At 39.7% G+C, this 14566-nt stretch overlaps 1 protein-coding gene across 4 annotated transcripts in view; it reads right to left on the bottom strand.

Moving 5' to 3' along the window:
- FAM13C (family with sequence similarity 13 member C) overlaps positions 1-14566 on the bottom strand; it is a 116737-nt gene that overhangs the window by 5643 nt on the left and 96528 nt on the right. For all 4 annotated transcript variants that reach the window (XM_005425558.2, XM_005425560.2, XM_005425557.2 and 1 more), the window contains 5 exons: positions 11184-11394; positions 10090-10228; positions 8664-8745; positions 6596-6807; positions 1927-2010 (listed from right to left, as the gene is read on the bottom strand). In XM_005425558.2, coding sequence (XP_005425615.1) covers positions 1927-2010; positions 6596-6807; positions 8664-8745; positions 10090-10228; positions 11184-11394 — 728 coding nt within the window. The remainder of the gene's footprint in view (positions 1-1926; positions 2011-6595; positions 6808-8663; positions 8746-10089; positions 10229-11183; positions 11395-14566) is intronic.

Raw genomic sequence — 14566 nt, 5'->3', positions numbered from 1 at the left:
CTGGGACAAGGCACTGCTCAGCCTGGTGGGATGGAGAGCAACAAGAACACAGCTCTGCAGCCTGCACATGGAGCTGCCTCTGTGCAGGATTGCTGCCTGCATTCCTCACCAGGGCTGCCTTCCACAATGAGCATTTACCATCTGTTCATTTACTTTGTTCTAGTCTTTCATGAGCACTTGGAGCATTGATTTGGAAGGGAATATGATTTTAAATCACGTGCTAAGTGCCTGATCTAGCCACAAATGTTCACAAATACAAAAATATACCTTAGGGAAACTAGCTGTATACTTGATTGACTCACTGCATTAAGGGGAAAAAAAAGGAAAAAGCAAATTCCACAAGGAAAGAAACCACCCCAAAAAGAAGACAAACCATCTCCCCCGCACTGCCTGCCCCAGCCAACCAACCACACCATGCCACCACACCCCTACACCCCCAAAATAGCATTTTTCTCAGTGGTAAAATGTCCAAACAGGGTCATTTGCTCCCTAGTCCACCATCAGCCTCTGCCCATCAGCTCCCACACCTATGAGCACTCCCTGGGTGCAATTTCACTGATTTTTGGCACTGCAGAGAGGCCCAGGTGCACCCACTCTGTTGAGTGAACACATGGCAGGTCTGAAGAGACACAGAGTGGCTGATGGCACAGGCAATAGTCCAGAGCTGCTCAGACAGACAAATGCCTGGTCAGCAGGAGCAAGGGGGACAGTAGACAATCACAGGCTGGTGACTCTGCACACATCTGGCTCATGGAGTGCTTGGGGACCACTTCTAGAGCCACCCTTCGCTGTGGAATGTCAGGGTTTGCCTATCCCACTTCTCTTCCCCAGGCATCATGCTCCATTTAACTATAACACATAAGAGCTCCAGGGAATGCCAAACAAGCCAGAAGAGGTAATTTGTTTTGCTTTAAACCTGCTCAGTGGTCTCTCTGTCAGACCTCGTCAGGTAGTTCTGGATAAAGATGGTGCTGAGCCATACCAGACATCAGCAGGGCAAACATCAGCGCCAGCACGCTGCACTGTGTTTCAAGGCTGCTGTTACAGAGCTGCTTCAGCCCTCAGAACACCCTCTCTGAACCTGTGCTGCAAAGGCATCCTGTTACTCTCTTTCCTATCTCTGAATCAAGTCTCTTTTACCTCTACATGGCACTAATAATTTATTTTTTTGTTTTCCTTCTTAGGAAATATAATTTCTTCATACCCTTCTTGCATACTCACTCCATCCCTCAGCTCTCATTCCAAGCCCAAAGAAGATGAACAAAAATGAGGTCAGAATCAGATCATAATTTTAACAGCTGGCATTTTTTTAGACAAACAGTGTTGCAAGTTCCCTTTACCACAACAACTACTAGCCAGAAACAGACATTCACAAGAATACAGACATTGATATAAAAAAGAAATTCCTCAGCTGTGTAGATAAATTTTCAAATCATCATCTCACCAATTGCAGCATTTGTTTGTTTGCACCTACATTCAGCAGTGAAGTCCCTTGAAGAGATTTTAAGAAATACTTTAAGTCCTGCTGTATAATAAAGGCAAACACATTTGACAGGTCAGATAATTTTGTAGTTCACATCAGATGGTGCCCTATATGAAACCTTTCTCAGCTGATAAGCATTCTAATCATACATGATAGCAGAGCCAAATCTCCTGTGAATATATAATCTTCCAATTAAATCCTCAAACCTTGCATTTCCCAATTATGGAGAGATACAGAGCCGCTCTTTATTTTACTTTAATTTCTAACATATAAACCAAATTCATCAGCATCAGGAAATAACATTTATACCTGAAAATTAGTTTGAAATAACTAAAATTATGTTAATTGTGTGAAATTCATCTAAATATATTTAATATACCAAAGATATTGGTGAGAGAAGTTAGATAATTTTTAATTTACCTATCTTTCCATGGCATACTTACAGGTTGTCCATGAATACTCTCAAAATATAGTAGACATTTCTGAAGATTGATTTTTTCCAAAGCCATTTGCTTTTTTGTCATATCCTATTTAAAAAAGTTATTTATAAGATTGTGAGTCAGGATTTCATGACAAGGGTACAGGTACATATCTGTTTAATAATCTCTTCTTCCCAGATAAACATTAATAATGAATTCTATTTCTGCCTGCACTGAGGTCAATGGGGACTTGGCATTAACTTAGCAATAACAGAGTCCAAAATTACACTACATATATATTAAGTATGTTTTGTTGTAAAAAACGAGAACAACCACCATTCTAGACAAAATACTCAGAAAGCTGGAAAAAAGTATAGAGAGCATTCCTCAACTTTTTAATTATTCATCAAGAAAGAGAAACAGATTTGCCTTGGCTGGTAGGGGATGCAGAACATAAAGATCTAGCAATGCAAACCCAACCTGTAATGGCAAACAGCTTATTTCTGTTTAAAGATTCCTGTATGAATCACTGGTACCAAAAGAATGCTGATTTTTCAGTGTTGGTGAATATCAGTATTTGTCCAGGTGTGGGGAGCACTCAGTGTAACAGGTATTTGTCTCCTCCTTTCCCCAGCTAGACCTGCTCCTGACAGTTGCATATCTTCACCTGGGCCAGAACACCAAGGCACACATGAAGTGCATGTCACTTCCCACAGCCTCTGCCAGGTCCCAACAGAGCCACCTGAGTTAGGGCCAGATGTTCTGAGCTGTGGGGGAGATGAAGTCATGTGAGGAACATGGACTTGGGGCACACACACAGGGGGCCTTTCTGCAGAGAGCTGAGACAAGGGGGCTCGTAGTGACAACTTTTACTAATTAGACCCTATCTTTAAAAATAAATCAACCTTGAAGTGACACTCTTCTGGTATCAGAGCACCTTGCTATTAACTTCAACAGGAGCAAAACCTTTTTTCTTTGATGCTCAGATGCAAAAACAGCACAGAGCCATTAATCAGAACTGCTAATCACATTTTCCTAAAAGGTCTGCATGAGTTAATCGCTCTAAAATCATCTGTCATTCATGTTAAGAGATGAGCTGCTAACTAGAATGCAGGAATATTATAAATCAGTTAATTTGTTTATTTATAGCTAGTTCTGCAATTAATACAAGGTTAATTCTTTCAAAAACTACTAAGCCTGGAGCAGCTGAGTGGTTGGGAAGAAATGGGGTGATCATTAATATTGATTTTACACAAGAGAAACGATCTCAAGAGGGCTTAGCATTTGAGCCTATCTCATTAGTTCATTTTATGAGCAATCTCAAGACAGGTTGGTATTCAGCTAAGTTTGAAATAGCTGATAATTTCAAAATGAGAGAAGGCAGCTGGAGTCACAAACTACAGAATTGTCTGAGACGTCTTAGGACTGCAGGCTACATACAGCAGCAGGAGATTCAATGCTAATTAAATAGAAACACTGCTTCATAGCCAAGGAGAATATGAATTGAAGTGGGTCAATGATGAGAAGACAGATTCATAAAGGGAGCCAGTCTGAGAAAAGCCTTGGGGGACAGGCTGCAAACATTCATACAGAAGGCAAAAGTTATTTGTGATATATAAAGAAAGAAAAGGAGCACTTCTCCTAAAGATAAGGTAGAAGTTTGGTTTTCATAACTTGGAACAGAGGCACACAAAATGCTGTGTACAGTTATCTTCCTTACTAGTCTGTTCTGTTCCCTGCATGCTTATGCCTTGAAGCTCGCTCTTGTTTTTCCAGACAGAAAATACAAACTGGGGACAGAAGGACAGACAGTCCAGTGAGGGCTGGGCCTGCCCAGAGCCTGTCAAAGGCAGTGCTTTGTTTCCATGCAGACACAGAGTCAGGTTCCCAGGGCCTTGGTCTGCCACTTGGGGATGTGTGGTGGCTCATTACAAAGCAGCATTTAACACAAACTTGGAAACAAAAAGTATAAAGAAAGGCAGCGAGTGACATGACACCTCCATAGAGCAGTGCCAGCTCCCATCAGGCCAGCTCCAGCCCTGCTCCTCTGGGAAAGGCTGTGAGCCAGAGCTGAGCCGCACAGAGCTGCTGCTCCCCCAGGGCACTGAGGCACAGTCACAGCCACCCAACACTCACATTGGTTCCAAGTCGGGAGCTGGGTCTTGGATTTGTTTTTTGGGGGATTTGGTGCAGCTTTTTCAGTAGTATTATTAAAGTTGTGTTTATTTGCCTTTTATCTCTTTAACTCCTGCATTCATGGTCTTAACCTTTATTTTTTTTTCCCTAAAGCCTTGTAGCTAAATCCAAGGTGAGCTATTACATAAATTACCATCTCCCAACAATATACTGGGAGGTGTAATTTATGTAATACAAACAGTAACAGGTGGCCACCCTTTTGTGGGGTACTGAGCCATGCACAGGCCAACCCCGATTTTCTCTTTGCCTTCTCATTCAATGACTTTACTCACAGGCTTTTTGCAGGAGGGGTGTTTGGTTCTGGAAACCATATTCTGCTGTTTCCTATTCATGTCTTGTGCTCTGTGCTCTTTAGACATACTGGGATCTTACTCTGCACTTTTGTAAGGACACACATGCTCCCGCTTGTATTTCAGCAGGGCTTTAGAGGTTTTCCACAGGGAACTTCAGGGGAGAACTTGGCAGGCTTTCATGGAAATGCTATCTTTGGCCAAAATAACTAAATATCAAAAAAAAAAAAGTTTAGCTGCTGCTTAGTTTACTATTCATCTAGCTCAGATTGTAGTGCAGGATCTAAATGTTATATAGAAAGCAAAATGTTACACAGAAAACAAAATGTTACACATAAAATATATCTACAGTAACACCAAAGTTGTTTGTAGCTGAAATGAAGCCTTTGATCTTTGCTGTTACCACAGACATCCTTGATTCATTTCACATCATTGGTGCCACAAACCTCATTCTCCCCCAAAAGTCCAAGATGACTCATAATCAAAATCCAATCTTTTTTGATGTTATGCTTAGGGAGCTACTAAAATATATCATTTTGGAGTAGATCAATTTGATTTCATGTTATTTCTGCTCAAGTCTCTGTTCCCCAGAAGTTTTGATAATTATTACCAAGCACCTTTGCTAACAGTTTTTAAAAAGCAAGTTCTCTCCACAGATAAACAAAAAGAAAATTAATAGGATCTAAAAAAATAATAAAAACTTGAAAATATTTTCATTTGCAAACATTTAATTTACATTACTTTCTTGTTTGTGAGAATATTTCAAGCCCTCACTGCCATTTCCTAAATTTAGAAGGTTCTCTTGGAAAATTAGGGGAAGTCCAAAAAAATTGAAAAATAAGTGGGACAGGTACCCACTTACTTTTATAAGAAAGCTTTTTGAACTGGATTTCGTCAGAGACATTTGTTTTGGTGTCATCTGATCTGACCCCATTAATAAAAAAATTGATGACTGAAAATATTATCCTATGGTCTGCACTGTTAGGATGTTAGAGCTATATACAGAATAGCATGGTTTTGTTGCCTTTTTTTTTTTTGTTTTCTGGTTATGAAACACTTTTTCCATTTCATTTCTCTTCCTAAAAAAGTAGCACATAAAAAGAAACAATTAAAAAATCAGTCATGTATGCAGCGCCCAAGATCTGAGAAGCATGGCATTGTTATGCACAGTCCTGGTTTTTATATAGCAACTAGTTGTTTGAGAACCAAGAATAGAAACAAAACAAAAATTAAAAATTATCTCTGCTGAGTACTCTCTGCTACTGAAATCCACCCAGAATAATTTCTTAGGCCTCGCATAGTTTAGCATTTAGTTCTTCACCCTCTCACGCCTTCACCTTTCTAATTCACCAGCCAAAGTCTAAATGTTACTGTCAACACTTAGCTTTTAGGTACCTTTGAGGGCAGAATTTATTTTCCTGCTTGGCTGTAATAGCATCAGAACAGCAACATCCTCTGACAGCAAAAAACAGCCCCCAAAAGAGAGGGGGTTTGGGTGGTACTTATAGTTTTAGAGAACCTCATATTGTGCCAGGAATGTGAAGGCACAGCAAAAATTTAATATATGTATTAGTTTTAAAACAAAAACTAATTTCCCAGCCAAGCAATCATGTTCCATGGACTATTGTTCCTACATTCAGAAGAGTAATTGAGAACATAGAGAAGGGGCAGGATCAGCACAAATGTACAAGGTCAGGAGAGAAAAGCAGTTTGGATGGTTGTGCTGTCCCTGTCACCTCAGTGCATGCTACTGACTCTGCAGAGGCTTTCAGCATTTCTCAGCTGAGATGGGATCTTTATCAGCAAAATACCTTCAGGAATGTTTTTAGTAACACAGTTTCTATGGGCTCAAGGTGCTTGTGCTGCCACCACTTTCAGTGCACCAGATATGCAGTTCTGGGCACACAGGCTCAAGTCAGCAGGTTCCTGCAGTGCCTGGCAAACAGTTTCACATGAGCAGAAACATGCTCAGTTTCTCTGAGCAGAAAATGCTTAGCACTGCTTGAAAAGCCTTCTGCACCTCAGCAGTTCTTCTCAGAATTGTCACTTCTGGAAACTGCACTAGAGCTCCCACCTCACTAGAGAGAAAATGCATTGCAGTGCCAGCAGACAGAGGATGTGCACTCCCTGGCACACCCTGAGCCAGCCACACCAATATCTGCCTCAGGTGAGAGAGTTCTGAGGGAACAGCCATGCTTCTTAAATACCTTAATAGTCTCAGGAAGGTTGAAGTGTTGTCTTTTCTCCTTTAGTCGTCTCAACACACTGTCCATGGTTTCTTCCACTGAGGGAGCTGGTTCCATACTGGTGGCCTCCTGTGTGCCAGCCTCTTTAGAGGTGCCACTGCCTTCACACTGCTCATTTCTCTGGGGCACTGTGGAGGTACAGTTTTGCTCTTCTGACATTCTGAGTTTCAGTTCTGAAAGGCAAAATACATGGCAAGTAAATAGATTAGAAGTATTTGCAAAGGAGTTCCCTGTGACACTACTAGGAAAAAAACATCAAAACTTTCCTACTCCTTGCTAACAATTATCATACCACAGGCATGTAGGAAAGTAGTTCTGCTTCACTTTAATGTGTAACATCTTTTGTTTCCTAGAGCAATTTAAACTGTCCCTCTCCCTTCCAGAGGTCACCCTGCCATGCCAGCCCAACTGCTCAAGTGGTCTTCACAAGGAGAAGCCACCCCTTTGTTAAATGACTTCGCTTGGCAGAAGAGCACCTGAGCACCCCAGCAGAAGACAGAAGCTTCCCATCAGCAGCCTGCCTGGATGTGATAAAGCATGTGTGACTCTATTAACCTGACACCAAGCCAAAGCCCCTGGAGGTCCAGGGACCTGCACAGAGCAACAAGGAAATTGAATTAAAATCTGAATTAGCTCCCATAAAACCAGATTTTGTTCCAAGCATACGCCTCTCTGGTGAAGGACCTTGGGCAAGGCAGGAGATTGATGTGTCCAACTATGTTAAATTTGTTGAAATCCATGCAGAAACAGTAACATAATTTTTTAGCAGTGACAGTCTGAGGATATAGGCCAGCTTTGTGGGGAAAACCAGTCATTTTTAGTAAACCCATAAGAGCTAGAAAGGATAGACAAGCCTTGCAAATTTGAAGAAGGGTCTACAAACATTTGAGTGTTTTCCATTTCAATGGTACTTGGCATGTGATCCTCATGAATCTGGCTTCATTTAAAAGCAGTGCCATTATTCAGGATAATGAAAATCAAGGGTTGTCACAGGATTGAGGCATTTGGGGCATGAAGGTGAGGCTGATCTATGAAACCTAGATCCTCTGGACAGGAGGTTGAGTGGCTGAGTCAGAGATACAATCTTCAGAAAAGTAACCATGTAGATTGGCCACTTCTTTGCATTTGCCCTTCCTGGATTTGCAACACAGAGTTCAAGGGGAAATAATAGTAATTATCATCATCATCGTCTAGTAATCATACAGGATAGTACTCAAGGGAGAATTTCCAGAAGAAATTTACTGAAAGATAAGTTTCTACTTCATTATTTACCACAATCACATCCTCTGTATCTACATTATTAACTACATCCAGAACAGAGATGAAAGATAATACTACAATTTATTTAGTAGTGAGAATCCATTTATAACAGAGCAAAAAAAAAAAAAGGATTTAGTGAGTTATAAATAGCCTTCAAAAAAAAAAATCAATCAGTCTTGGCTACAAACTCCCCAAGGGAAAGCATCTGATACACCCACAGACGTTAATGGAGTGGTATGCAGACAGTCAAGGGCAAAACCTGACCCTCAAGGCCAAATTTATTATCAAGGAAAGATCTGTTTTTATGATCAAAATAAATGAAATCCTTAGAGATGCGTGTCCTTAGTCCTAAAGAAACAGTTGCACCTACATTTGTACTATTACAAGAAAACTTTTAACTTCTGTGTTTTAGACCCTCATAAAAGTGCTCAGAACAGCATTGCCTTTTGTTTTAGACCCTCATGAAAGTGCTTAGAGCAGCACTGCCTTTTGCATGAATGTTTATAGTGATGAGGGAGAGATGATAGCTTTTTCCCCTTCCCCTTTCTAGCCTTGGTATGAAGGTTGAACTGGCTCACTTTAATCCCTGCTTTCAGGAATCAAAGCAAGCCATATCACATAATATCTTTCTTGCCATTGGGAGACTTATTGCCACACACTGAAAAATAAGCAGAGCAGTGAGGTTAGAAAACTGACTTTAAAAGGTTCCAGGTACACTCCCACTTCCAAAAGCCTCAGCAGCAAAGGGACACAACATTCTATTATGTACCTTTGAGCTGCTTCCGACCTTTGGCCAGAGCATTCATCCACTTCAGAACCTCAGGATTGGAAGTCTTGTCGCCATGAGAAGGCTGAATGCAAAGGAAAATGTAAAGAATATAAAGAAAGAGAAGGAACTGATAGTTAAAGGATCAAACAGATAAAACATCCCCACCCTCAGTGTGCTACAAAATGTCCGTAGTTCAGACTGCACTCTATCAGAGCCATGCAGAGCATCTGGCTTGATCATGGCATTAATTTGTCATGGCTTATCTCTCCCCATTGTGACACAGTGCCACAAGGATCTGAGTATTATGTCTCTGATCCCAAAAAGGACAGCAATGAACATTTCAGTCTCTGACTAATTGGGTAAATAACTTTGGTGACTTCAAAAGGATTGATCAAATACCTAATTTTAGTCAAGTTCCTAAGTGATTTCCAGGATGGTAACTGAAGCTCTCTGTCCTTTGCAGGAATAAGCTCTTACTATAAGACTGGGATTCTCTTGGGAAACAGCATTTTCAGAATTTCAACTGACCTGCTTAATTAATCAAATGAAAAATCCTGTGCAAGAGTGATTTCAAAAGAAACAAACAAAAAAGGCTTTGTAGATCAGGGGTTATTTTGCATTTAGAAACTGCATGCAAATTAAAGTGAATTTACATTGAATCTTCAAAACTCAGATATATAAAATTGCAAAACAGTTTCACAAAATCAAGCTTCTGAAATATGTCTTTTCTGACCATATTGTGAGGGTTGTTTAGGTATGAAATTGTCCTCCTAGGAGCGTATGATACCCACAGAGCCAAACAGTGCACAAGTTTAAGGTTTTGGCCATTAACAAGATTAAAAGGTGATATATAATTTGCTTAATTTTAATACTGTCAGAAAATGTCACAAACTTCCCTGATTTGTGTTGTAGACCTCCTCAGCATCAGGTACATTTTGATATTCTTATACTGCACAATTCCCAGCACAGCACTCACCACTGACCTCAAACAACCCCCACAAGTTTTATTTCTCTGATTTTTACCATCGGCTTGTACAGAGCCCCAGGCTTTGGAGGTTCATAGGAGACTGCCTGAATGAAGGGATCTGCACAGCAGAACAAGTTTCCAGGCAAATGACTGCTACAAAGCAAATAAGTAGCTTTTCACCTTTTGCACCATTTTGTTTCACAAGCCTGTCAGCCGTGTTTCACTGATTCACACTTCTCAAAGATGGATATTTTGCAACAAAGGTAATCCAAAGAAAATTACAAGTCTCAGAACTACTGCACACACTGAAAGATGCTGAAAAGCTATTCATTGAAGTTTTTCCTGTTTTATTTTACCAGAAATACCCTATCTCACATTGTTTTGAATAAATAATTGTTTAAATACACTGGGATTCTTGCGTCCCTCTTGGAGTATTTACCTTTTCAATTATTGTCTTACCAGATATTTTTTTTCTTGCTCAAACTTTTCTTCATACTTCCTAATTTTTCTCTTGAGGCTCTGAAGATGCTTGGTAAGCTGTGTTACTGTCTGTGGTTCTTTGCAGTCTTCACAGCTACACCTGGAAGAACTTCTTGGCCTGCAAAAGCCAAAAGCAGAGTTGTGGGATCTAAGAGCTATAATGGACCCTGCCTTGTTTCAGGCACACTTCACACTTAGCATTTCAGAATTCATGGCTATTCTACTCTTTCACTGGATAGAGACAGCTTAGTTTTATAAAGTAAGCATAAAATAATTGCTTTTGCTTGAAGGTACCCCTAGAGTATTCTAATGGATTCACCATCTGTCTTTCATTCTCTCTTTTTTTAATTAATCATGGGATTTCTGAATATATTTCAAAAATTAATCTAGTAGGCAAAAGCCTGATCCAGTATTTACATTTAACACCCACACCTTTATTCACAAATCTTTCAAGTATAAGAGAAGACTATGGTGACATGATTTGTAAAAGTAAGCTCAGGGAGTTTTTCATTACTGGAAATGAACATTATCATTTGGAAGACAGTTTAGTTTCTGATTATTTCCAGTTAAAAGTCAATAGAGCTGATTATTATCCATATGCAGCTGAAGCTAAAGCTCTATCTTAGCTTTTAAGAAAGTTTGATTTCTCTCTGAAACTCACAGCTTGGTTTCTGGAAATCACATACACGGACTGTTCATATGCTTAATATCACTGTCACCCCTCATCAGTGACTCAAGCTACAGCTCAATTACAGCTGAATTTTTAGTATTATACCTAGACATTCCTCTCTATCTTGTGTTCACTCATCATTCTAATTACTAACATTAAAGCTTAAAGTTTACTTGCTAACTGTAGTTAACAAAGACTTCAAAAAAATATTGTACACTGTTATGACTGAGGAAACACTAGTTCCTATTTCTGGTGTTGCAAGTCATCCACTTCAAAATACATCACAATAAAAACATTTGCTTTTTATTACATAGCAGCAACTGAAAAAAACCCATGAAGAGTCAAAGGTTGTGAATTGCAGAAAAAGTTAAAAATGCATAAGAATTAAAATAGATTTTCTTACATCATGAAAGGTTGAGCACTTGGTGGAGAAGGGGCAGACTCTGTGTCTAGATTAAATCTCTGGCTTTGGCTAAAGATAGAGCAGCGTGGTGACAAGAGAGGATTGTCTCCATCTGTGATGTGATACAGCAGTCGGCTGGTCCCTAGGGAGTGATGCTCCTGTGGGCTGCTCTCCATGTCATTCTGCCAGTCCCTGTGGGCTGGCACAGGCTCTAGAAATAAAGTAGAAATCACTGTGGACTGAGGGGCACTCACATGGGGTACAGCTACCTAGGTCAATAAGAACTTGTCTTTACAGAAGTATTCCAAGCATAAGTATTCAGTGAGCAGCAAACAGATCAGCAAAGTGTTGCATGCAGGGTGGACACAGCACTGAGGATGAGAAAATAGAAGTACTGCCACTGGCTTCACATAAATCCTTTCTGAGTTCCACAGGAGGAGATGGATGGGTGTATTTATAAACTATGAAGCAAAGATGGGGAGTTTCCCAGAATAGAAGCATTACTTATATTTTCATAGATCTGTTTGCTTTTGAAAGCCACTTTCCTGAAGAAGACAATGACTGCCCACAACAAGTTTAATTTTGTGCTTTTTCATTTAGTCCCTTGGTGAAGAGAAAGGAAGGTCAAAAATATAATATGTCCTGGTGGTAAGAACCTCCAGAGCTGCTTGCAGCACCCTGCAGGATTTTGTTGGGTAACAGTAACATACCCTTGGCTCAAAGAACGCAAGATATGAAATTAACAACCACCACCAAGAACATTCAGTTTATTTACTCAAGGTCATGGACAGCGGCTGTTACTTGGAGGAGTTATGCTTGTGATACTGTGTTAACAATGTCTTGGACTGTAAATGCGAACCTCACCATAGATGCCTAAAAAGGTAAAATTTGTTTTATAGTGATGGTCAAGCTAGAAAAAGTAGGAATTGATGAACCTTATCACACTGGTTCTGTTTATGGGTAGCATGAAAAGTAATGGCACATTACAGGGCCTACCTAAGAAACATCAGGGGTTCATCTTCCTGAACTCTACCTGAGTCCATTGAAGGGATTATTTAATATTCAATATTGAATCTTCTTCCTCACCCTCAGTAGGTGGAATGCATAATGATGATCTAACCTAATCAATATTTTTGCTTTCAGATGATTGGAATTTAATGCAGATCATACTTTCTAGGGAGAAACTCCACAATCTCATAAAAGTTCTTGCCCAAAATTTTTTCTCCTTTGCTTTGCTAAAGCAAAGTTTGTGCCCTGACTTCAGTTCTCCTACAGCAGTTTCCACAGTACATTATATTTTGCACCAGCTGCATTATCTTATTTTTCTAAGCCCATTCATATATACAGCTTTTTAATTAATATCTATTATTTTGCATTTCCAGGCAGCATGTGTCAATTCTAATCTGTATTATATTTGCCATATATCATGCATTCTAATACATTTCACAGAATCTTTTTATTCAATGGAAGTCTAAAACTGCACTGAGAAACAACTGTACATGAGTTTACTCAAAAAAGAACTGGCAGGTTTAGGTAAGTTCTTTTGCCTTCACTTTCAATTTTCTGCTTTGCACATCGGACATCACATTCCCATGCTGAGTGAGTATTTTTTCCAGGATTTGAATGGAACCTTTGTATTACATTTTATCTGCCCTCTTCCCAACAAATACCAAAACTGAAAATCCCTATTGCTACACTGTGACAGTGATGAAAAACCAGGTCTGAATGGCACCCTTCAAAAAAACCCCTATATTTTTCTAAAAAATAGTAATTACAATGGCTTAAATATAATTTTATTGGACATTATCCAACTGCTTTTGCTTTACAAACAACAAAAAAAATCCTATTTTATATTGTATAATCACAGATTAGTCTGTCAAGCAAAAGTTATATGACTCTTGTATTTACAAGCTCATCTACTCTTACTAACATCATCAATTGTAATTATGTTAAGCATTTTCAGAATGAGACAATGTAATTGATTGTTAATTCTAACCTTGCATCCTTTCTCTAAGTATTTTATCCTCTGTAGGTCAAATTGAGCTCTCCAAGATACCAGAGCAACACCCAAATCTGCTAAACCTTGTATGAGATTCAAATCCTCCCACAGAGAGACCCCAGGAAGGCAGCCGGGAGAGGCAGGGGTGGAGCACTGAGCAGTCCTGGGCAATCATGGACACTGACAACAGGCAGTGACAATGGCTGGAATAATTGGTGTTCTGCAAAAAAAGTGCTCCCTCTTTCCTTACCCTGTAAGATTTTTAAAAATTAATACCTTTGTTTGGGTTTTGATCTGTTGTTGTTTCTGGGTTGGTTTTTTCTGAAGAACAGTATTGTCAGTGAGAAGAACCTGGCTTCCCTTGCTTTAATTTCACCGTCTTTGAACTTCAAGAAACACATAATCACTGGGAAATAGGTTGACTAAGAACAATTGCACAGTTTTTCATGTTCTTTTAATACAAGGAATAAGTATTAAGTAGCAGTGCCCTCACTGTGAAAGGAAAATGATGTGATAAAAAGATCAGCTAGTGACATGATAAAAAGATCAGCTAGTCTGTGTTTGATGAGTGAAGGAAATAACTTTCTACCATTTGAACTCTGACCTCCTGTGGACCTAAAAATGTCCTTCATGCAGGAGACAACCTGTACCACTGCTAAACCATATGGTGACAGGCATTGCTGCTCCTCACATCTACACACAGACAATTTCATAGGCCCAGCCCAGGCTCAGAAATGGAAGAAATGCACAGGTTCAAGACTAAGCACTCCTGGAAGATAAATACACAGGACAAGTAGTGGCTAGTGCAACTCCAGTGTAAAACCAAGCGCACAAAGTTCAAGGAGGCTCTTTTATTCTGCTAGCAAACAAAAAGGAGACAACCTGCATGTTTATAATTTGGGAATAGGGCACTTTCATTTCCTTGGCCTTCTTACAGCAAGGTCCACAAAGCTTGAATACTCATGCAACTTTGCTATGGCCCAAGAAAGAGTTTAGTTCCAACTCTACTAGAAGTGCATTAAATTACTATCAAATGTCAGAAGTGGTCAGCAAATAATTCAGGCTGATTCATTTCAGTGGCACCACTACTAAAATATTAGGGCATCTCAGGGTGATGGCAAGTTCCAACCAATCCCATTTTTAATTAACACTTAAGGCCATCATCCTGATTCCAGTTCTGTGTAGATCCTAAACAAGACACTAAATATTATCCTAAGAGTAGCCCATGAACTGTCTTCATGTATCTTGTCTAATTTTAGCCTCTATTTTTGCCAAAGCTGGGAATTAAAGCCACCTCTACCCAAGCAAGTGACTTGCCCCTTACCATCTCTTCTATCCCATCTACTCCATGCAGCTTAGAAATGACAGGAGAACACCACAGGAA

The sequence above is a fragment of the Geospiza fortis genome, unplaced genomic scaffold (assembly GCF_000277835.1).
Source record: "Geospiza fortis unplaced genomic scaffold, GeoFor_1.0 scaffold92, whole genome shotgun sequence".
Lineage (NCBI taxonomy): Eukaryota > Metazoa > Chordata > Aves > Passeriformes > Thraupidae > Geospiza > Geospiza fortis.
Note: the sequence above shows the minus strand (reverse complement) of the source record. Positions and strands in the feature narration are given on the sequence as shown.